Source organism: Salvia splendens, chromosome 7 (genome assembly GCF_004379255.2).
Source record: "Salvia splendens isolate huo1 chromosome 7, SspV2, whole genome shotgun sequence".
Taxonomy (NCBI): domain Eukaryota; kingdom Viridiplantae; phylum Streptophyta; class Magnoliopsida; order Lamiales; family Lamiaceae; genus Salvia; species Salvia splendens.
The window spans coordinates 34,223,823-34,245,065 of record NC_056038.1 but is presented as its reverse complement, the minus strand read 5'-3'; the positions used below and the strand labels follow the sequence as shown (position 1 = coordinate 34,245,065).

The following is a 21,243-nucleotide window of genomic DNA, read 5'->3' as shown; positions in this document are numbered from 1 at the left end:
CAATGAGAATGCACGAGACGGCGCACGACTTTCCTGGGATGCTAGGGAGCATCGACTGTATGCACTGGGTGTGGAAGAATTGTCCGACGGCGTGGAGAGGACAATTCACTAGTGGATACAAGGGCAGCCACCCGACGATGATCCTCGAAGCCGTCGCTGACCATCGGCTCTGGATCTGGCATGCTTACTTCGGTGTAGCCGAGTCGAACAACGACATCAACGTCCTCAACTCATCCACCCTCTTCACCGAGCAATGCAACGGCAACGGCCCAGCTATCGAGTTCACTGCCAACAGGCGCCAATACCACATGGGGTACTACTTGGCCGATGGCATATACCCAAGGTGGCCTGTTTTTCTGAAGACGATCAGCTGCCCAATTGATGAGAAGAGAGTTTTATTTGCGCAAAAGCAAGATGCGGCGTGGAAGGATGTGGAGCGGGCATTTGGTGTGCTCCAAGCACGGTGAGCAATAGTGAAAGGGCCGTGCCGTCTCAGGTTCAAGGAAGTCCTCGCTGATGTCATGTATGCGTGCATAATCTTGCACAACATGATAGTCGAACATGAAGGTGGGAGCATCACCGATTGGACCGATGACGAAATTGCATCTAGCTTCTCCAGCACCGCGACCGAGCCCCCCGCTCGAGGATTACCGACGGGCTTCAATAAGGTTCTATCTAGACAGACCTCAATGCGCAAGCAACACGACCATGCGCAGCTCATGAACGACATGGTTGAAGAAGTGTGGGCCCGTAACCGCCGTCGATGAGTTTGAGGTTTTTTTTAGTTCGCATTGTAATGTATTAATTTTATAAATGAAATGAAGGTTTTCTCCAATTTTTGTAAAGAAAATGCTTAGGGCACACTGCAGGTGGAAGGGCAGAAGGATAAAATGCTGACGTGGCGGTGCATAGGACGGGCTTTAGGGGCTGTGGATGCTCTAAGTGGAGCACCGAGCCATGAGAGCGAGCATACCTTGTGGGATCTTTGGGAGACACATATAAAAATATAATACACCCTCCGTCCCACTTTAGGAGTCCCATTTGAGTTCGGCATGAGATTTAAGAAATATAAAAGAAAGTTGCTGAAAAAAGATAGTGGAATGCGAATCCTACTTTTATAGTATATTATTTTTATAATAAAATGTGAGAGGAAAAAAGTTATTGGAATGTGAGGCCTATTACCATTTATGGAATATTTCAACCGGGACTCCTAAAGTGTGACACACAAAAATGATAAACCATGACTCCTAAAGCGGGACGGAGAGAGTAACAACAGTGACTATTAGCAAATTTGCAGCATAAGAATAGATGTTTAATTGCTTCCGGTTCTACCTTGCGCAAAACACAACTATCATGAACTTCGGTTGCACCAAATCTGAGTAATGTTTCATTGGTGTTGAGTATTCCATGTAAGAGAAACCACACTTGAAGTTGAGCTCGTGGCAGGGCAACGTTCGCATCTTCCTCGAGTGTCCGCGTTCTCTATGAGCTTCGTGTCCTACATAATAAACACAATGAAGTCAGAATTTGAGAAGGAGCTGAAATTATCACTCAACTACACTCTCAAATCACTCTGTTTTCTCTTAGAATGGTGCGACTCACAGCATAAATAAAGTTTCCAAATAATTTTTCCTCCTAGGCTAGGCAAACAAATTCCTTCTTGAGCTGAAGGTCCATCTCCATTGTCCATTAACCCAACACCCCATCTCTTGAATAATATAGCCTTTCTGACTGAACAATCTTGGGAATTTAAGGATTTACTCTCCGGTCCATAGATCGAACCAAAATCTTGATTGGGCTCCATTCCCAACCCGAACCCAAATAGTAATAATAATATTAATCTCTTGGTGATGTATGAGGAATGCATACAATAAAAATAGCAAGTAAAGACTGAGATAAATAAATAACATTACAAGGACAAAAATGAAACGAGTGATAACTGTATATAGTTGTTTCAAACAATAAAGAAAACATAAACTCATTATAACAAAATATATAGAAAATACCTCGTAACCTTCATAGTACAACACTTGAATGCACGAATTGAGGTAACACTTCATGGATGCAATGGACGAAGCATAAGGTAAAAATCCTTCATACATGGCAAATGTACCACCATCACAAGTTCACAACAATTTAATATGTAGAATTATATTACATGGCAAATGATTGAGAATGCTTTGATTTTGTGCAGACACAACAACACATACTTACAAGTGTTAGATTCAACACCAGGGCCATTTAGCATCAGTCCAAGTGAAGCAGTGATTATTTGACATTTTTGTTCCTTCTCTCTGATGGTTGAGCGCCTCCTTGTTCCCAAATGAGGGACACAAATGGATACCCTCATCGCGTTTTATAGCATCTTCTCGATATGTTGAATTCTGATATCTCGGGTGCTGTACAAACGCTACGTTTTTCCACCAAAGCTTGAGAGCCTATCACAACAGATCAAGAGAAATAATCACAAAGCCAAACAAACAACTTCAAACACATGTTTAATCCAAATAATCCTATTACTACAATACAAAAGTGAAGCAGCACGATAACCTGAATCATGTAATTGAAACAGAATTCAGTCTATTAGAGTACTTACATGCCAATATATCCATAACGCGACTTTATGGGGCATCAACCAGAAGAACCACGAGCGATTGTCTGATGCTGAAGATGCCACTCTTTTGGCTGTCAATGATGCAGTGAAGTAGTTACCAAGTTCGGGGTGCTGTACTGATATAACTATATGGAGATTATCAGCAGGGTCGTTTGTTCTCAAGCTCCACTTCCCCATCATGTCCTGTGGTCAGGACATCGGAGATTAAAACATAACCAAACGGTGAAAACAGAAGTCAATCCAGTAGCTCAAATCAGACAATTCTCATACTTTAAAAAGCTGCAAAAGTAATTAATGGTAAGTTGGTAACCAACCATGAAAGGGCTGACATGAAGAGGCTTGGCAACTAAATCCGAGTTTGGATTGAATAGAAATGTCACTCTTTCACCCCAAGGAGTATTAGTAACCTGAAGCAGCAAGTTCAATTCAATGTCATCAAGAGGCTTTCTTCCGTATCAAACGGAAGTTGTCAACCACTTCCAAGAAGGCTGAGAAATGTATACTTCTAATTGAGGATTTGGCAACGCATACACACCTCAGCAATGCATTTTGTAAGAGTTTTCGTTTCGCCTTCAATATCATAGCAATAATACACACTCAAGGGATTTTGCTCATATCCCACGCTTGGAGGTATAGTCAATAGAAAACTGGTAACATAAGGCAATTGATCAGTCTAAAGCCAATGTAAATCAGTAAAACCTGCTAGTTCACTAGTGCCCTATTTCCACTTCTTAATCGAAATTTACAGTTTATCTACTTAACACAGTATGATTTGGAAAATCAGTTCTCAGATGGCAATGCACCACTTTTTGAATCGAACAGTTGCAGATAATATCTCACAATCTAATTTAACCATTACATGATCTGAAAACCTCAAAATTATGAATTGAGTTTGATTAACCCTATCCGATAGGACTAGAAAGTAGCAGTTGACAATTAAAAGATGCAGAATTAAAAGAGGCGAAAATGCAAGGATTCGATTAGAGGCTGAAGGAGAGAGGAAAATTACACCGGTCCGTTGGTGTGGGAAGCTGAACGTGCTTCCTCGGCGGAGAGGTGATTGGGCGGTGGATGCGGCGCATTGTCGAGGTCGATAAGGGCATAGCGGACGGAGTAGCGGAATGAGTGGTGCACAGGGCGGCGGCGCTCGTGGAAGACGATGCCTTGGTAGAGAGAAACGGAGTTACGGCGATTCAGTAAGGCATCTGCGGTAGAGATGCGGCGGAAGGGGAGGAAGACGGACAGCAGGAGGGAGGTGATGGTGGTGGAGATGATGGAGCACAGGAGATACAGCAACTCCATGTTTTTTTGACTCTCCTTATCCAAACCAATAATTTTCTCTCTACAATAATTTTCATAGAAAATTGGAAACATAAATCGACCAATTTGACCCATTTTTAAATATTTATGTTTGATTTTGTTTACATCTTCAGTTAAGATTTATGAAATGGAGTTGTTGTTAGTCTTTGGTTCACGTGGGATTTCTCGTCAAATTTAGTGTTGGGACTTTTCTTGTTATTGTGTGTATGAGTTTTAAATTTCACTTTAAGATTTAGTTAAGGTTTTTAAAATGGCTGTCAATAGAGAATTCAAAAGTTTTGGGAAGTTTGTGAAAGGTATTTAGGAAGAAAATTCAGGTTTTAAATTTTTAATTGTTTTAGGAAGAAAATCAAAGTTTAAATTTATGATTCATTTAGCAAGCATTTTCTCAATCCTCACATTAAGAATCTTTGCACCTCGAAACGGGAGGTTTGCCTTCTAAATTATCAATTTGCAATTGCTCAACCACATTAATCTATGAATGCATGGTATGGATATTATGATTCCAATAAATACTCCGAATGATCAATAGGGCTTTCTAGCTAAAACTAATATCGAGACAATAAAACGTTGTATTTGTTAACTTAGTCAATAACACATTTTTTCATCCAATCAAAAAGTCGAGAAAATGGAGAACCATCAATGATCCTCTATGAAAAACCAATAAACGGAAATAGATTTGGGAGTGTTCGGTGCGTGTGTATGCGTGTTAGTTAATCAAGGATATAGTGTGGAGTTAATCCATTTGGTGAGAAATAATAAAGCATGTGTTTGCAGTTTGTATATCAGTATTAAGCCTACCATAATGATATTTATTTATGTGTTGTGATTCAAAACATCAAGTCGTTGTAGTATAGTGGTAAGTATTCCCGCCTGTCACGCGGGTGACCCGGGTTCGATCCCCGGCAACGGCGTTAATGTTTTTGCATAATAAATTAATCATTTCTTTTTACAGCGGCAAAAACTATGTCTGAGCCCGGGTTCGAACCGGGGACCTCTAGTGTGTGAGACTAGCGTGATAACCGACTACACCACCCAGACATTGTTGCTCCTATTATATGAAGCTGATAAATATATAATCCCTCTGTCCCAAGGTACTTAGTGAATTTCTTTTGGCCACGAGATATAAGAAATTGATGTGTTAAAGACCAAAGTGAAGAGAGTAAAGTACTGGAGAGGATAAAGTTTTTACCAAAAAAGGAAATGACTCACTATCTTAGGGCAACCCAAAAAGAAATGAGTACGACTCAACTACTTTAGGACGGAGGGAGTACTACATATTGAAGTTTTAAAATTTTATTTTGTAATCATTTAAAGTTACTTTGTATATCGTTCAGACTTTAGAAACGGAACAAGGATTAATACAAAAATTGGTAAAAAAAATAGAAAATATGGTTGAAATAGTATTATTGGATAGTAAGACCTACAATAGCAACCCACGTTCCACAGTAAGTGAGACATTTATTTTGAGCATAAGTTTTAGAAAAATGATACTCCCTCCGTCCGCCATTAGGAGTCCCATTTATGGGCGGCACGAGTTTTAAAAATATTAAGAAAAGTGAGTGGAAAAAAGTTAGTGGAATACGGGCCCCACTTGTCTATATTAATTTTAAATGAAATGTGAGTGGAATGAGTTAGTGGAAGGTGAGACCCTATTACCATTTATGGTAAAAGTGAACCGGGACTCCTATTCGCGGATGGACTAAAATGGAAAAACGGGACTTCTATTTGCGGACAGAGGGAGTATTAAATAGTTAAAGCGGATAGAGAATAAAACAAAGAAGATTATTCTCTTCATTTTAACTATTTAACAGAATTATTATTCTAAAATTCATGCTTAAACAAAGTGACTTATTTATGGTACGGAAGGAGTAGTATATAGTTGTGAAAACATTTTTCCAAAATGAATAGTAACTATTTTGGGACGGATGGAAATAACAAAAAAATATCACTATTTTTTGGGGAAGAGGAAGAGGAAGTAGTTGCGAAGGCTTAATCTTGTTTCTAAAGGCAGAAAAGTAAGATGCTGAAACCTCCACTTGGATTCGTTTCGCGTGAAATAAAGATTCACCTCCACTTGGATTCGTTTCGCGTGAAATAAAGATTCATATACTATTGTAAAGCCATTTACATCAAAATGAACAAATCACGAAACGAAAAGCCAAATAATTCAGCTTCATAAAGTTTAGTATTTTGCATGTATGGAATCTTAATATTAACTTTGAATAAAGCATATTGTAAAAAGAATAAGAGTTGATAAGGGCACTCACAATGGGGTGCCCGATGGCACACCCGATGGCGGCTATCGTCCTCGAGCGCGGACGATGCCTCCATTGTGGGTGCCCGCCATCGTCCGCGCCCTACGCCCACGCCCAATGCATCATCTGCGGAAGAAGCGCGGACGATGACCTATCGTCCGCGCCATCGGCGCCCCATTGTGGGCTAGGCGGACGATGGCACGCGTTTTTGATTTTTTTTTCCGAATTTTATCTATTTAAACCTCGTTTCTCATTCACTTGTTCATACGAACATTTCGCCTCTCTCATTTCGCTCATCTCTCACATTTCTACCTCTCTCGCATACCAAAATGAACCACGACGACGACACAACTAGTTCTAGTTCCTCGGAGTCAGGTAGTTCGACCTCGGAAGCCTTAGATGCAGCCGTTGAAGAGGCCATGGCGGAATGCTTAGTCGAAATGCAGCGCGAGGAGGCGGCGGCGGCAGCGGAACGATGATAGTCGAGCATGAAGGTGGGAGCATCACCCAGTGGAACGATGATGACGGTGCATCTAGCTCGTCCAGCACGGCGACCGAGCCCCCCGCTAGAGGATTACCGACGGGCTTCAATGAGGTTCTATCTAGACAGGTCTCAATGCGCAACCAACAAGACCATGCTCAGCTCATGAACGACATGATTGAAGAAGTGTGGGCCCGTAACCGCCGTCGCTGAGTTTGCGTATTTTTTTAATTCGTATTGTAATATATTGATTTTTATAAATGAAATGAAGTTTTTTCTCAATTTTTGTAGTTATTTAAATATTCAATTAAAAAAAGCATAAGGCGCGCCCCACTGCAGGTGGGGGTAGGAGGATAAAACTGATGACGTGGCCTAAGGAGTATTTATATTGAGGCACTCTCATCAATATACGTCTATTACATTTGTTGCTGAAATATTCTGAATCCCGAAATAATTTCGATTTCAAACCATAAAAGTATATAAAATGGTGTGTGTATCATGTATATATACGCTTTAATGTTTAAATCTTTATTTCCATGTCTTGGTGAAATATAATAGTGTGATTATCTGTAAAAGTATGGATTTAAGACAATTTCGTAAGTTAACTAAATTAACTTAGTTTTATTAATAGTTAGAGAAGAAACCACCGGGAAATGTTATGTGCCCAAAGTTAGCATCATATATCAAAACAACAAGAGGGTATAAAGTTCGAATTTTTATTCTCTCTTTATTCTATTATATAGGTTCTCACGTTATGTCATGATCAACTTGGTCCCTAACCCTAATAGTAGGTCGAAACTCGAAAGATATAGAATAGTAAAATTTATTTTTCTATCATGAATTAACTATAATTTTAATTATCAGAAAAGCATTAAACTAAATATACTCATGGTAGGGGTTTTATAAGCGCCGATTACTAAGTCACTTGGAATACATTTTCAGAAGCAATATTAATAATCTCATCTTCCAGAAAACTGTAAGTTTGAATAGAAAAGGTTTGAAAAAAATTAAATAAACTTAGAGAATAAGTGTTTGTTGGATAAATATAATAATAGGCCTTTATTCCTATCAGATTGCGAGCACCGTTGTTTGTAGTAAAGATTGAAGAAAACAATAGCAAAACCTAGTTGAAGTTCTAGGTAAAACAGGGTCCTTCGAGAATTGAAACTTTATTTCATATATCTCGATGATTTTGACTCTCTAATGGATCCTATTATTTATAGAATCACAACCCTGCTTGATTCGACTCTACGATTCGGGAAAGAATCAAGAAGAAAACCCGAAAAGATTTAGTAAATAAATCCTAATTGTAAAAGGTCCGATGAAAGGAAATAAAAAGCAAAATAAGGAAAAGAAAACAAGGAAAAACAATTAATTAATATCTATCTAATAAAGCTCATAATCAGCGAGGTGTTTTGGCATGCCCGCGTTGCGCTTCGGTCGTCCCGATCCTTCGGTCACGGGCTGCTCCTCCTCATCGTTTGATTTGTCGACTTCTTCATCTTCTACTTCTGTTCCCAGTGGCTCTTCTTCATCTTCTACGTCTGTATGGGGTGGCTGGTGCAGGCCCCTATCATATAAGGATGAGTCAAAATAAAAATGATTTTGTTATGAGGCGTAAGAATACTTCAATTGAAAGTGTAAAGTAATTGCAACTTAATGTGTAAAGTGATTGTTCTTTTGTGCTCTTGAGTTTGAATTCCATATGGACCGCAATTTACAATAATTTACAAGTTACTGCAGTTACTTTATAAGTTAATTAGTGTAATGTTTATGTTCTTTTTAACTTAAAATTAGATTCTCATGATAACCTAACCCTATATCTACATATATGTGATAATACAAAGATTGTCAAATGAGAATCTTTCTTATCGTGAGTATCATTTTTAGTATGAGTATTTCGATCGTTAAGATATAGACATCTTCTTGATGGATGGATGGATGGACACATATCATAACTAGGTTGAATACCAAGGCAACATAAAATGTACATCCCCCGTCCCATAAAAATAGGTGCAATGGGTATGGCACGTAAATCAAGATAAAATTGGTAAAGTAAGAGAGAGAGGATAACGGTATGGTAAAGTAAGAGAGATGAGGAGAATGGTAGTTAAAGTAGTGTTAGTGGATAGTGAGACCTATATTATTAAACTGATATAAATTTCTAAAAATGGAATGCACATATTTTTATTGGACGGACGAAAATGAAAAGTGCGCATATTTTGATGTTACAGAGGGAGTATGTAAATTAATGGCAAATGCAATAACTTTATATGGTTCAGTACAATATTTTTGGTAGGAATGGAATAAAATTTGGCTAGCTCCTTTTGTTCTTCCAACTCCAATTCATGACGACACTATTATTAGATCATGATGTGATAATACTTCTTCATATTTTTTCCACTTTAGAGAGCATGATACAAAAAAAAGAGGATAACTAAAATGTGGTAAAAAGTTTTTCATCTTTCCATCACTTTTTATAGGAGTATTTAATTATGGTAGATTGGCATAAACCTTGATTCTAGGGCACCTGTGGAACAAGGGATACCACTGTACCCCCAAATATTAACGTCTTAATGTATTATTGTAGTGAAACTTGGCAATAGCTCTTGTGGTCGAGTGGTTCAGCAATTGGTCTTCCTACTTTTTGGCCAGTGTTCGAATCCCCCTTATGCATATTACTTCTAAATGCCGTGCATTTCCTTTTACTATTAGACATATCAGGGAGTTCAATTGTTTTATTTTATTTTATCTCAATGATCTTATTTGATTTTACTTCTATCTCTAGATAGTTTTTTAATATTTTTTTACTTTTATTTGAATTATATTCTTAATGTGCTATAAAATTGAAAATTCAACTAACCTCGAATATTTATAAATGATCTATTGCAATTTATTTTTATATCTATGTAGTTTTTTTATTACATTTTTACTAAGTATAATATGAAATATATTCTTGATGTGATATAAAATTTGAAAATACAATTTGAAAATACAGTTAATCAATTTTCTTTTTCAAAGATTAGGTATGTACTGCATTTTTTTTTCAATTATATTCTTAATAGTAAGTACTATGAATTTTAGTTTCTTTCAAAGATTAGGTATACATATATTTTTTTAATTTCAGTTATAATTTTAATGCTTATGTATGAATTAAAGTTTAAAATTGAATAGTTTACTATTTTTTATTTTGTTTTGTGTTTTTTTTACAAATACAAACTACTTTATTAGTTTTCTTATGCTACTATTTTTGTATTATTTTTAATACTTCTTATATAATATAATTATTTGTCGTACAATTCGTACCCCCAGATTAAAAATTCTGCATCCGCCACTGCTAGGGCATGCTTTCACAATCAGTAAAATAACGTTGCATCATATTCCAAATCTTTTTTTATCTATATAGAGCAGAATGGTCCACAGAATCATTGGTTTACTCACTGGAAATCATTCTTAGTAAATGTGATTCGAGTGCCACATGTACTCGATTGATACACTTATATTACTCCCTAATTAAGCAAAATTATTCATATTATTAAGATATAAGCATCGTATAAGAATTTTTTTAATGAACTTTATTTAGGAATTAACTAGTAATTAGAAAAAAAGGCCTATGGTCTCAACTTGGTACTAATTATTATAAATAGAAATAAACACGAATATTATCGTAATTCATATGTATTCGTTATTTATGCCAAATTTAGGATAGGAAATTCTTGGCCAGAGTCAATCTACAAGTTTTGGTGCTAGGCCTTTCCAGCAAAGAGAAAATTCACATCCACATATGGCACCCAAAAGCAAAAAGTGCAATATAATGTTATCTTTTTATATTTAATTATGGTATATAGATTGTCCTAATATTCCAAATCTCTTTCTATCTATTGTAAAAATCATGGATTAAATATGCCCGGTCAATGGTTTTGACCAAAGAATAAATGTGACGAGACATTTAATTTTGTGAAATTAAATGATATAGCGTCGATCTACATTTTACGTAGATAAATGTAGTATATTCACTTTCTCAAATCCGATTTCCGGTGAGTGAGAAATAGTGGATTAAAGTTGGGCATAATTAGCTTTTAATTAAAGCTTGGAGCATGTGCTTAGGGAATAATTAACTAGTGTTAATTATCACACATTGGAAGATTAATACATCTTTAATGTGTTTAAATTAAGTGACTTTATGTTACATAATAATTATAGTGGATCAAGATGGGTGAAAAAGCCCACACGCGCGCACACGCGCGCGCCGCCGCCGCCCGCCCCGCCCGAGGCCGAGCCCGTGCTCGTGCTCGTGCTCGTGGGCGTGGGCGTGGGCGTGGGCCTCGGGCCCGATCCCGATCCCGATCTCGGGCCCGATCCCGATCCCGATCCCGATCCCGATCTCGATCCCGATCCCGATCTCGATCTCGATCTCGATCTCGATCTTGATCTTGGGCTTGGACTTGGACTTGGATCTTGGCAATTGGTCTTTGGGTGGTCTTTGGGCTTGGGGCTTGGCCCAAACTATTCTTTTTGGACCACCGCCGAGTCAGCAATCCAAGTGGCTTGACACGTCGTCAAGTAAGGCACAGTCACGGCTGCCACGTGAGAAATCCACACGCTCCACATGCGATAGGCACACGCCTGCCACACGCTCGTAGCCGACGGCGGTTACGAATCTGCCATGATGAGCCTTCATGGCTCGGTTGACCCTGCATGGTGGCTTGGCCTATAAATAGGCTAGCCATACCACTGCATTAATACACACCATTACAAGCCTTCTGCATCATAATAAGCTCTCTCCCTCTCTCTGCATTGTCCTTCTGTCGAAGCTCTGCTCTCTCCTCCATCCCGTTCGCCGGAGCTCTACTGATTGCGGTGCTGCATCAATAGAGACGTAGCCGTTTTACCTTTGGGGACGACACGCCAAACCGAAGAGCACTACCGGGGCGTATCTCGTCTTGCGGGAAGAGGCCTCCTCGACTCGGCTAATCATACTGGTTTAGTAGTTTCGATTCTACGTTGTAATTTTTAAGTTCAGTTCCTCCTTTTCTTTTCTTTTGGGTTGTATTACGCCCGGTTTTGTTATCTCTTGTAATCCAGAAACCAACATCTATATAGCCATATATGGCTGAATGGTCCACAGAATCTCACTGGAAATCATTTTAGGAGGTGTGATTGGAGTGCCACATATAGTCGATGGATTGAGTATATTAGGGCACCCATAGTGGGGCGGACGATAGGCGGCCCGATGCCTCGGGCGCGCCATCGTCCGCCAGTGTGGGTGCGCGGACGATGGACGATGCGTCGTCCTCGCCCGACAGATAGTCCGCGGTGGAAGCGCGGATGATAGGGCATCGTCCGCGCCATCGTCCGCCCACTGTGGGCGACGCGGACTATGTCGCGGACGATGCAACGCGTTTTTGTTTTTTTTCCCAATTTTTGTATTTATTGACATATTCAAATAAAAGAAAATGCTTAGGGCGCCCCATTGCAGGTGAAATGGTAGATAGAATGATAAAATGCTGGCATGTCGGTGCATAGAGCGGGCTTTAGGGCGCCCCAATGCTGATGCCCTTAATGAACTTAACATTGATCTTCATCTAACTTAATTAATGAACTTAACATTGATCTTCATCTAACTTAATGAAATGGAATATGTTTTTAGCCACGTGGGATTAAAGTTGAGTGAGAGTCACTTGTTTAGTTACCCTCTATTTTATTAGTTATGTTAATGCAATAAGACAATAAAACATATACGTATGGCAGTATTGGTCAAATTTAATTACTATAATATATTTTGTGATTTTTATAAATATAGTCCTAGTTTTTTGTTTGGAATTAAATTTGAAGAAGAAAATAAATATAGATTTATATTTTCTCATGTGGTGATATTTATCAACTTCGAATATACAACTTTCATAATTATAGTGATATTTATGTTTATTGCACCAATCCAAGATTTTTGGAAACTATGATAAAGGCTAAATTGCACCAATTATCTATATGTTTATTAGTATAATAATTTAGCACTACTCATAATTTTTTTATAAATTAACTCTAGGTGGGAATAAAGATTCAGGGTGTCCACTTGGAAAAATCCTTGGCCATGCTCAATCTACAAGTTGTAGTGCTTGGCCTTTCCAGCAAAGAGAAAATTCACAGCCACGTACATTGATAGGGTTTAAGTTCCCTATAGAGAGGTTTGTAGAGCACACGAAGATTGAACGGAGCGAACGAGATAATTCCCTAGTTGAAGTTCTAGGGTTTTTGGAACAAGAATGAGAATAGAAGTTTATTTCATATTACTCGAATGAAAATACTATAGAATTCTAAACCCTAAAACGTATCTTGCTAATCAAGCAAGATAATTAATTAAAATGCTTACAAAAGATATGGAAAATAAATAAGGATAACTAACTAAAATAAAAGATACCGAATCAAATAAAATCAAGGTATATTGGGATGAACTTCGCGAGATTTGCTAAATCGAAGACCATATCACACATAGTCACCCAAAAGGAAAAAGCGCAGTAAAAATAACCTTTTCAATATTTCATAGCATTTTATTCCAAATCTTTTTCTACCTATACAGAGATGTATGGTCCACAGAATCGTTGATTTGCTCACTGGAAAACATTTTAGGAAATGTGATTCGAGTGCCACTTATACTCCATGGATAGAGTTACTAGTGGAATAAGATAAATTATTCATATTAACAAACACCATAACATATTTTTTAATAAACGAATACACTCCTTAGGCAGAGAGGGAGGGAAAGAGGAGGGAGCAGTGCTGGCCGGCGAGACGAGAAAGAGAGGGGCGAGAGCGTGGCGGATGTGAATTAATTATGATTTAGCGACAGATTATCGACAGACCGAAGTCAATTGTTATTGTCTAGATTATAATTTAATTTCAAATTCATAAATATGATTAATTGGATTGAATAGAAACTACCAATGATATATCATTCCGTCAGTATTTACTGATGGATAAATTATGTCAGTAAATTCATTTTACTAGTGGAAAGTAATTCCAACGTAAAACAATGGTTGTGTTACAAACATTACTAATGTTTATTGGCAATTCATTTTAGTGACTTGGTGTGCACGCATCGCACCATATCATCTACAAAAATTAGTTGTTAATTAAAATACTATTTTGACCATGAACTCTAACTGAAAATAAAGTTTCATATCTTCAACTTGGAACTAGTTATAAATATGAATTGACTTTAAAATTGTCATAATTTAGGAAATAGTTCATTTGTTATGCTTAATTTAGGATAGGAAATTCTTGGCCAGAGTCAATGTACAAGTTCTAGTGCTGGGCCTTTCCAGCAAGTGAAAATTCACAACCACGTATGTCCCGGAAAAGTAAAAAAGTGCAATAAAAAGGTTACCCATTTAATATTTAATTATGGTGGATTGGCATAATCTTGATTCTAGGACATGTCCATTATATTCCAAATCTTTTTCTATCTATATAGGGCTGAATGGTCCACAGAATCGTTGTAGAAAATGTGATTCGAGGGATGAACAAATTATTTGTTATGCTTAGTTTAGGATAGGAAATTCTTGGCCATGTAATCGATCTCCAAGTTTTAGTGCTGGGTCTTTTCAGCAAAGAGAAAATTCACATCCACATATGTCTTCAAAAAAGGAAAAGTGCATAGGCATGTGTGAATTGAGCTAAGGTTCTTGCCATATAAGTCCAAATAAATATTTTATTTTATTTATTTATATTGTTTTTCTACTTAAAGATAATGTTATTGTCCTCACTAATTGGAACATATATGATACTCCTATATGGTTATCATACTTAATTTTCTATTTGTGGTAGACGGTTTTCTATTAGTGTGGTAGCTTTTTCAATTCTATTTAGAGTGACGTAATTAAACAACCATATTTTACATAAAAGAAATTTAATTTTACTTTTTAAACAATAATAGCAAAGAAAATTAAGTACTTGAATAACGACGTAATGCATATAGCTATTCTTTAAAAATAGAATAGCAAACGAAATTAAGTAGTACAGTAGTATTGATTAACGAGGTAATGCATGTCGCAGTTATTCTTTACTTTAGTTAAAAAAAGATAAGGGAAATTAAACTCGTAAAAGTTACTATATTCAATCTACTTCGGGAGTGATATTTTAGAGCTCTATTTATGGAGTCAAGAGTTAAGCAAATAAGGCAAGTGTTAAAATTAATATCGTACAACTCTAAATATAGCAATTGTGTCAGCTTCAATCATCCAAAATGGAATAAAATAAGAATAATTAAACAAAACCCTTTTAAATAAAATTACATGACGTTTTTTAGTACTATTATTTTATTCGTGTCTCTTTTGGCTCACACTTATTCAGTTCATTTTTTGACATGATCATATGCACCACATGTCATCTTCAATGCCTTAAGTTAAATGAATCTTGCATTTGCTTTTTTATGCATTGTCCAACACAATGTAAGAGAGTTAATTAAACAATATTGCACAGTGAAATACGATTAACATGGTAAAATATCAATTATACCACAAAAAATTATACTTGTACACCCGAAAAAATTGACTTCAAATTTCCGTCATATAACATAGTTCAACATATACCTCAAGTGAAACACACCAAAAGTTAGTAACCAGATTTTTAAACATATATGTTCTTGAAAACATGATTGGATAGGTAAAGTTTTTTAACTACACAATTTTGTTGTTTAATCGAAACATGTTATATTTGCGCTTTATAGTTTCTAGAGTATTTTACGTGTGTTATCTGGTTAGTTTTAGGGTTTATGACATGGTATGCGGTTTACAAGAGGGGGCACAGTCGGTTTTAGGGTTAAGAATACATGTTAGTGCGCACGACGCACCAAGTCCTTAAGCGGACGACCATGTCCATCCGTGTCCATCTATGTTCATTCGTGTTCCGCCTTTGAAGGAATCCCGTGGAGTACATTTGTCTCTTTACAAATTATTATCTTTTTAGTTAGTATTATTATATACTCCTATAATAAATAGCAAAAGATTGGTTGACGAACTTATGCTAATTCTATGATAGAATGCGATTCCCATGGTCCACAAATAAAAACAATCCTATAATATGTGACGAAATACAAATACATACCTCTTAATAACTAAGGGATTAAGTATATAAAATGAATAAGGATGGAAATTGTTTGAATTTCTTTTATAAAAGTGTAAAAGAAATAGCGATGTGTAGATGAGTTCCTTTTATCTAGAAAAAGAAAAAGACAAAGCACTTTTCGGGAATAATCCTAGTGTTGCCTGTGCCACGTAAAAAAAAAAAAACTATTTTGATAAAAAAAAAAAGAAAAAAACCGGCAGTACAAATAGGGCTGAGATGAGGAAGAAATGAAGGCATTGTAGCATGCTGCTGTAAGAATAATTAAAAAAAATGCAGAGAGACACGAATCCGCTAGTGCTGAGCCGTGTGATCGGAGATGTCATCGATCCCTTCACTCCCACCACTGATCTCCGAGTATACATTGATGGCCGGATCCTCTGCAACGGCTACCGCCTCCGCCCTTCTCAGATCGTCTCCCGCCCTAGGGTTGAGATCGGCGGCCAGGATTTTCGCACTCTCCACACTCTTGTAAGTATATATATATACACAAACACACAATCTCTTTGTGTTTGTGTGTGTGTGTGTGTGTGTGTGTGTTTGTATTTGTTTGTAGGGTTTTGACAGTGAAGACAAAATTCAATTTTCAAGGTTCTGGTTGATGCTGATTCTCCAAGTCCTGGAAATCCTTACAATAGGGAGTATTTGCACTGGTCTATATCTTTCTCTCTTCTGTGTTTGTGTTGGTTTAACATCAAGTTAAGGAATTAAATTATGGCCAATTAGTTGATCAGAAGGAAATTGTTATTTTAAAGTTAAAAGTAATTGAAAGTAATCGAACTATTTGTGGAGGTAAAAAAGCGTCTTACCAATTGAGACGCACGTACTAGTATTAAAAGAAACTTCATAAGATAATAGAAGTTACATCTTCTTAATTGGACATTTTTCATAACTTTTTGTGTTTTATATGGAAATAGGTTGGTGATCGACATCCCCGGAGGCATGGGTCCGGACTTCGGTGAGCGAAACACCTTAATTACCTACTGGTATTTTTATTTGTATCGGCGGACACATGAGAAGAGATTGGTTAAACTTAAAAGCTTCTACCAACCATTTAATTTTTACTAAATTCACGCTATTGATGATTAAATTTTGCAAGATTTGAAAGATTAAGAAGAGGTGAAATTTTATAAAGAACGAAAGAACAAAGAAACTCAGTGCAAAAGATGAGTTTGTAAAAAAACAATAGGAATACAATAAAAAAAATATTAATACTGTAACTTTATAGTATAAGAAAATAAGCTAATTAAAATAAACTTGTATCAACATTTTACCCTAAGTCGTCGCGGTTGCAGTATAAGATATAAATTTGATTTATAGCAAGATTAATTTCGAAATTAATTAATTATAAATATGCAGGGAATGAGGTGGTGGAGTATGAGGCCCCTCAGCCATCGTTGGGAATCCACCGCCTTGTAATGGTGGTGTTCCGGCAGCCACGGCGGCAGATGTTGATCGCCCCGGAGTGGCGCAACAACTTCAACACGCGGCAACTTTCGCAGGTGTACAACCTCGGAGAACCGGTGGCCGCCTTCTTCTACAACTGCCATAGGGAAAACGGCACCGGTGGCCGGAGAGCCTAATTATTTTAAGCTAAAGGTGTTACTATTGCCAACTTAAATAAAATGTGCGGCGATCACTCCTCCATATATCTATAATTTTAATGTTTTCAATATTAAGTAATACCTCGAATGTGAGTTTTCGTGTTATGATATGTATAAATGCATGACACTCTTGTCCCATTATAAATTAGATATTACCATATGAATGTCATACTTTTTTTTAGAAGCAATTGATTTATTCGATTAATTAAGATCAAGAACTATGAAAATGAAGGGATTTTTGTCCCACAATTTTCTTCATGTATTACGGTAATTTGCTAGTAATAATTAATGTTTCAATATATTGCTTATGGGTGGCGAAACAGGTCACCCGCAGGTACCTACACCCAACAAGTTGGGTACTCATATCCGATTTTAGCCAAATTTGTTGTCTCAATATCCGACCCTAACATATTGGGATTACGCGATACCCGTGTCGGGTATCCCGTACCCGATATTGCGGGTACCCGTACCAGACTTGAAACCCTGATAGAAAATTTAAAAACCCTAATAACCGACAATGTTCCCTAATTTACTGATGGTAAGCTATGCTTTGAATAGATTGAGTATAAAAGTTAGGGACACTCTATAGCTAGTTCCGGTGAGTTTTCAATTGTATGTTCGTTGGAATATAAAAATATTTCAAAAAAGAACTCTTAGATTCTATAAAGTATTAAAAGATGGTATATGTCTAATATCTGGTATTATCGGGATTAACCCACAAAACTCTAAAACACACTACCCGATCCCGGCCTATTTCCCATTATCGTCGGGTAACTGGTACTCGATATTCGGCGGATAACAGGTCGAGATGGAAATTACCCAGTACCCGCTACCCATTTTGCCACCCCTAATATTGCTAGGAAATAAAATTTTATTATTATGTTATAAATCATGATTAACATTTATACTTAAAATGTTATTCCTCCGTCCCGGTTAAGATGTCCTAGTTAAGATGATACATTTCCTAGTCTGCACAGGATTTTAGGAGGTGTTGGTTAATGTAATTAATTGGAGAGAGAAAGAGAGAGTGTAAATATTAAATGGAGAAAGAAAGAGAGTTGAATATTTAATTGGAGTGAGAAAAAAAATAGTTGAGTGTATTTATTGAATAGAAAAAGTTATTAAAAATAGAAATGTGTTATCTTGATTGGGTCAAACTAAAAAAAGAAAGTGCATCTTCTTAGTTGGGACGGGTGTAGTAGAAGTTTAGAACTCTTTTAATCACGATAAATCATGTTGTACTCTTTTTGGCGACTTGAATTATAAAAATAGTGAAGGAATATGAGTGAAAAAAAATTAGTGATATATAATCCCACTTTTATATACTGATGGCACAAATTTTAATACTTCATCCGTCCCCAAAGAATATGCACTTTGGGTTCAGAACGAGTTTTAATGTAAAATTGGTAAAGTGGGAGAGATGTAGAGAGAAAAAGTAATTAAAGAATTGTTAGTGGAGAATGAGTCCCACCTCGTTAAAGAGAAAAGACTTTCCAAAATAAGAAAGTGCATATTCTTATGGGACGAACTAAAAGGAAAAGGGTGCATAGTCTTGTGGAACGGAGGGAGTATAAAATTAGGAAAGAGAGAGTAAATTATTGGAATATTGTAGGTAAAGAATGAACTCTATCACATTAAAGATTAATTTACCAAAAATTAGGTGGCTAGGTTTTATAGACTGTCCGAAATAGAAAAAATATGACTATTGATTATGGGCGAGGAGAGAGTTAATTAGTTTTATATTCACAGTGTCCCCTATTAAGAAGTCTGTTTTTCTATTTCAATTTATCCCTGAATAGGAGTCTTAGTTTATTTTAACTTTAAATGGTAATTGACCTAACATTCCACTCACATTTTGTTAGAAAATTAATACTATTTCATATGTCCCATAAATATAAATATTTTTGGGTTGATATATATTTTAATGTATAATTGGTAAAGTATAAGAGATAGAAGAAAAAGTTATTGAAGTTTTGTTGGTGGATGTGACCCACATTCCACTTTCTTTAATCCACCAACTTCTTTTAACATTTCTCAACGCCTAAGATAATTGAGACTACTAATAGGGGACTGAGAGAGTAATAAAATGAGAGTGATGTGAGTAATTAAATGTATGACCTACTTACCTAGGAGAAATGAAATGAGAAAAATAATAACAACCAATCTAAATGTCAAAATGGGACCTATAACCATGAACTAAAAATGTAATAATTTTAATTGTAATATACTACATTCTTCCTTTAAAAATAGAAACTATTTTCATTATATTCTGTTTATTAAAAATTAGAAACTTTCTATTTATGGAAATTATTTCTCTCTAATGAGACGTGACTCATTTTCCACTAAGAATACGTCAATCAATTTTTCTTTCTATATTAATTTATCAATTGTGCACTCCATCTGTTTCCTAAAAATAGAAATTCTTTTCTTTTTGGGTCATTTCTAAAAATAGAAACACTGTCATTTTAGGAAAATTCTTTCTTTCTACGAGGTGTGACCCATTTTCCGTTACACACCTTTTCTTTCTTACTTTTTTACTTTACCAATTTTACATCAAAACTTGTATGGTTTGAAAAGTTTTTATTTTTAAAAAATGGAAGGAGTATTAAAATCCATACTGCTTCAAAGGTACATTTCTAATTAAAGATGGAGAAAGTAGAAATTCTTATCAAAATAGAGAGTATTAATGGGATGAAATTTATTGTTGGGCATTTTGCCCTTTTGCATTTAAATCCTTTAATTAACTTAGCTTTGATTTCTAGACTAGAAGTTTTTGTGGGAAAATTAATTATAAAACTAAAGTTTATATTGTCATTTTAAATTTCAAATTTATATAAACGAATCAAAGTTCATATATTTTGTTATAATATCGTTAAAAGTGTGCCAATCTCTAATCTAATGCATATTTTATTAATTTTTTATATATGTATATATACTATAATTTATATAAATACATTGGAATGTGATATACGCAAAACTAATTTTTAGTGCCAAACCATCAAACCAAAAATATAATTTATTACTACTCCATCTATCTTATCTCAAGTGATTGATTGTTTTTCAGCACATGTTTGAGAAAAAAAATGATATTAAATAGTTAAAGTGGAGAGAAAGTAAAATAAGTAAGAGAATAATATAAATATAACTCTCTTCTATATTATTCTCTTTCTTACTTTAATTTCCCTCCATCTTATCTATTTATTACCATCTTCGCAAAATAACAGCAAAAAAAAATCAATCACATAAGCTGGGACGGAGGGATTATTAAATAACAAATAGTAGTTCATTCTAATATCATTTTAGTTCAGTCTTTTTGTAATAAAGTAAAAATCTAATAATGAAGTCCGTATAAAATGAAGTAAAACTATCTAAAAATAAAATAAATAATTTATTTTATCGATCTTTATATATTTATATAGTATTATATTGTTATAAATATAGTAGACATTTTAAATGGGCATAATAAAGATACTATAAGTCCACTACATAACGCATTAAGTATAATAAAATATTATTGCAAGTAGTATTTGTTAAACAATAGATAGATATTTTATTTTGTATCCTTGTGGCAATAATTACGAGCACACATAACAAGTAATATTTCTTTTTAAAGTTTGAATACAGATACCGAATTTTTTAGATTCATATAGAATAATTAATTTAACGATCAAATTTTCTTATCTTCAATATCAGAGGCTGGCTAGTTGGAATATTATATTCCCTCAAAATTTGTTATTCATTTTCTAAATTTTGATTCTTCCACATACATTAATCTGTATATATTTGATAATATTTAATGTGAATCTTAAGGATTCAAGAAACATATGTTGCCCGGATTTGTTCTCG

The 21,243-nt window shown here is 35.6% G+C and overlaps 2 protein-coding genes and 2 non-coding genes across 9 annotated transcripts; 2 read left to right on the top strand and 2 right to left on the bottom strand.

The window, feature by feature from the left end:
- Window positions 1–1,096: 1,096 nt before the first annotated feature.
- On the bottom strand, window positions 1,097–3,981 carry LOC121742155. Of its 6 annotated transcripts, XR_006037985.1 has the most exons (7): window positions 3,624–3,981; window positions 3,150–3,261; window positions 2,929–3,021; window positions 2,597–2,797; window positions 2,215–2,438; window positions 2,007–2,092; window positions 1,097–1,498 (listed from the first exon to the last, which is right to left on the bottom strand). XR_006037985.1 is itself a non-coding variant. In XM_042135208.1 (6 exons), exons 1-5 carry the CDS (start codon window positions 3,914–3,916, stop codon window positions 2,226–2,228), a joined length of 912 nt encoding a protein of 303 aa, XP_041991142.1. In that variant the 5' UTR covers window positions 3,917–3,981; the 3' UTR covers window positions 1,097–2,092; window positions 2,215–2,225. The 6 variants fall into 6 exon arrangements, 3 of the variants coding, with proteins under 3 accessions (XP_041991142.1, XP_041991143.1, XP_041991141.1); XR_006037983.1 differs by having other exon boundaries at window positions 1,603–2,438; window positions 3,624–3,980; XR_006037984.1 differs by having other exon boundaries at window positions 2,007–2,438; window positions 3,624–3,980.
- A 795-nt stretch (window positions 3,982–4,776) lies between these two features.
- TRNAD-GUC lies at window positions 4,777–4,848 on the top strand. The gene has a single exon. It is a non-coding gene; the product is annotated as a tRNA-Asp (tRNA).
- Window positions 4,849–4,901: 53 nt separating this feature from the next.
- Window positions 4,902–4,975, bottom strand: TRNAV-CAC. Its single transcript has one exon. It is a non-coding gene; the product is annotated as a tRNA-Val (tRNA).
- Window positions 4,976–16,063: 11,088 nt separating this feature from the next.
- Window positions 16,064–17,376, top strand: LOC121740877 (protein FLOWERING LOCUS T-like). The gene is made up of 4 exons (XM_042133525.1): window positions 16,064–16,264; window positions 16,385–16,446; window positions 16,711–16,751; window positions 17,153–17,376. Exons 1-4 carry the CDS (start codon window positions 16,067–16,069, stop codon window positions 17,374–17,376), a joined length of 525 nt encoding a protein of 174 aa, XP_041989459.1. The 5' UTR covers window positions 16,064–16,066.
- The last annotated feature ends 3,867 nt before the right edge of the window (window positions 17,377–21,243 follow it).

Coding starts and splice junctions, on each gene's coding strand:
- LOC121742155 (XM_042135208.1), bottom strand. CDS start 3,916: ATGGAGTTGCTGTATCTCCTGTGCTCCATCATCTCCACCACCATCACC. Junction 2,798..2,928: donor TTCATGTCAGCCCTTTCATG/GTTGGTTACCAA, acceptor TCCTGACCACAG/GACATGATGGGGAAGTGGAG. Junction 2,439..2,596: donor CGTTATGGATATATTGGCAT/GTAAGTACTCTA, acceptor CTGTTGTGATAG/GCTCTCAAGCTTTGGTGGAA.
- LOC121740877 (XM_042133525.1), top strand. CDS start 16,067: ATGCAGAGAGACACGAATCCGCTAGTGCTGAGCCGTGTGATCGGAGAT. Junction 16,265..16,384: donor TTCGCACTCTCCACACTCTT/GTAAGTATATAT, acceptor TCAATTTTCAAG/GTTCTGGTTGATGCTGATTC. Junction 16,447..16,710: donor AATAGGGAGTATTTGCACTG/GTCTATATCTTT, acceptor ATATGGAAATAG/GTTGGTGATCGACATCCCCG.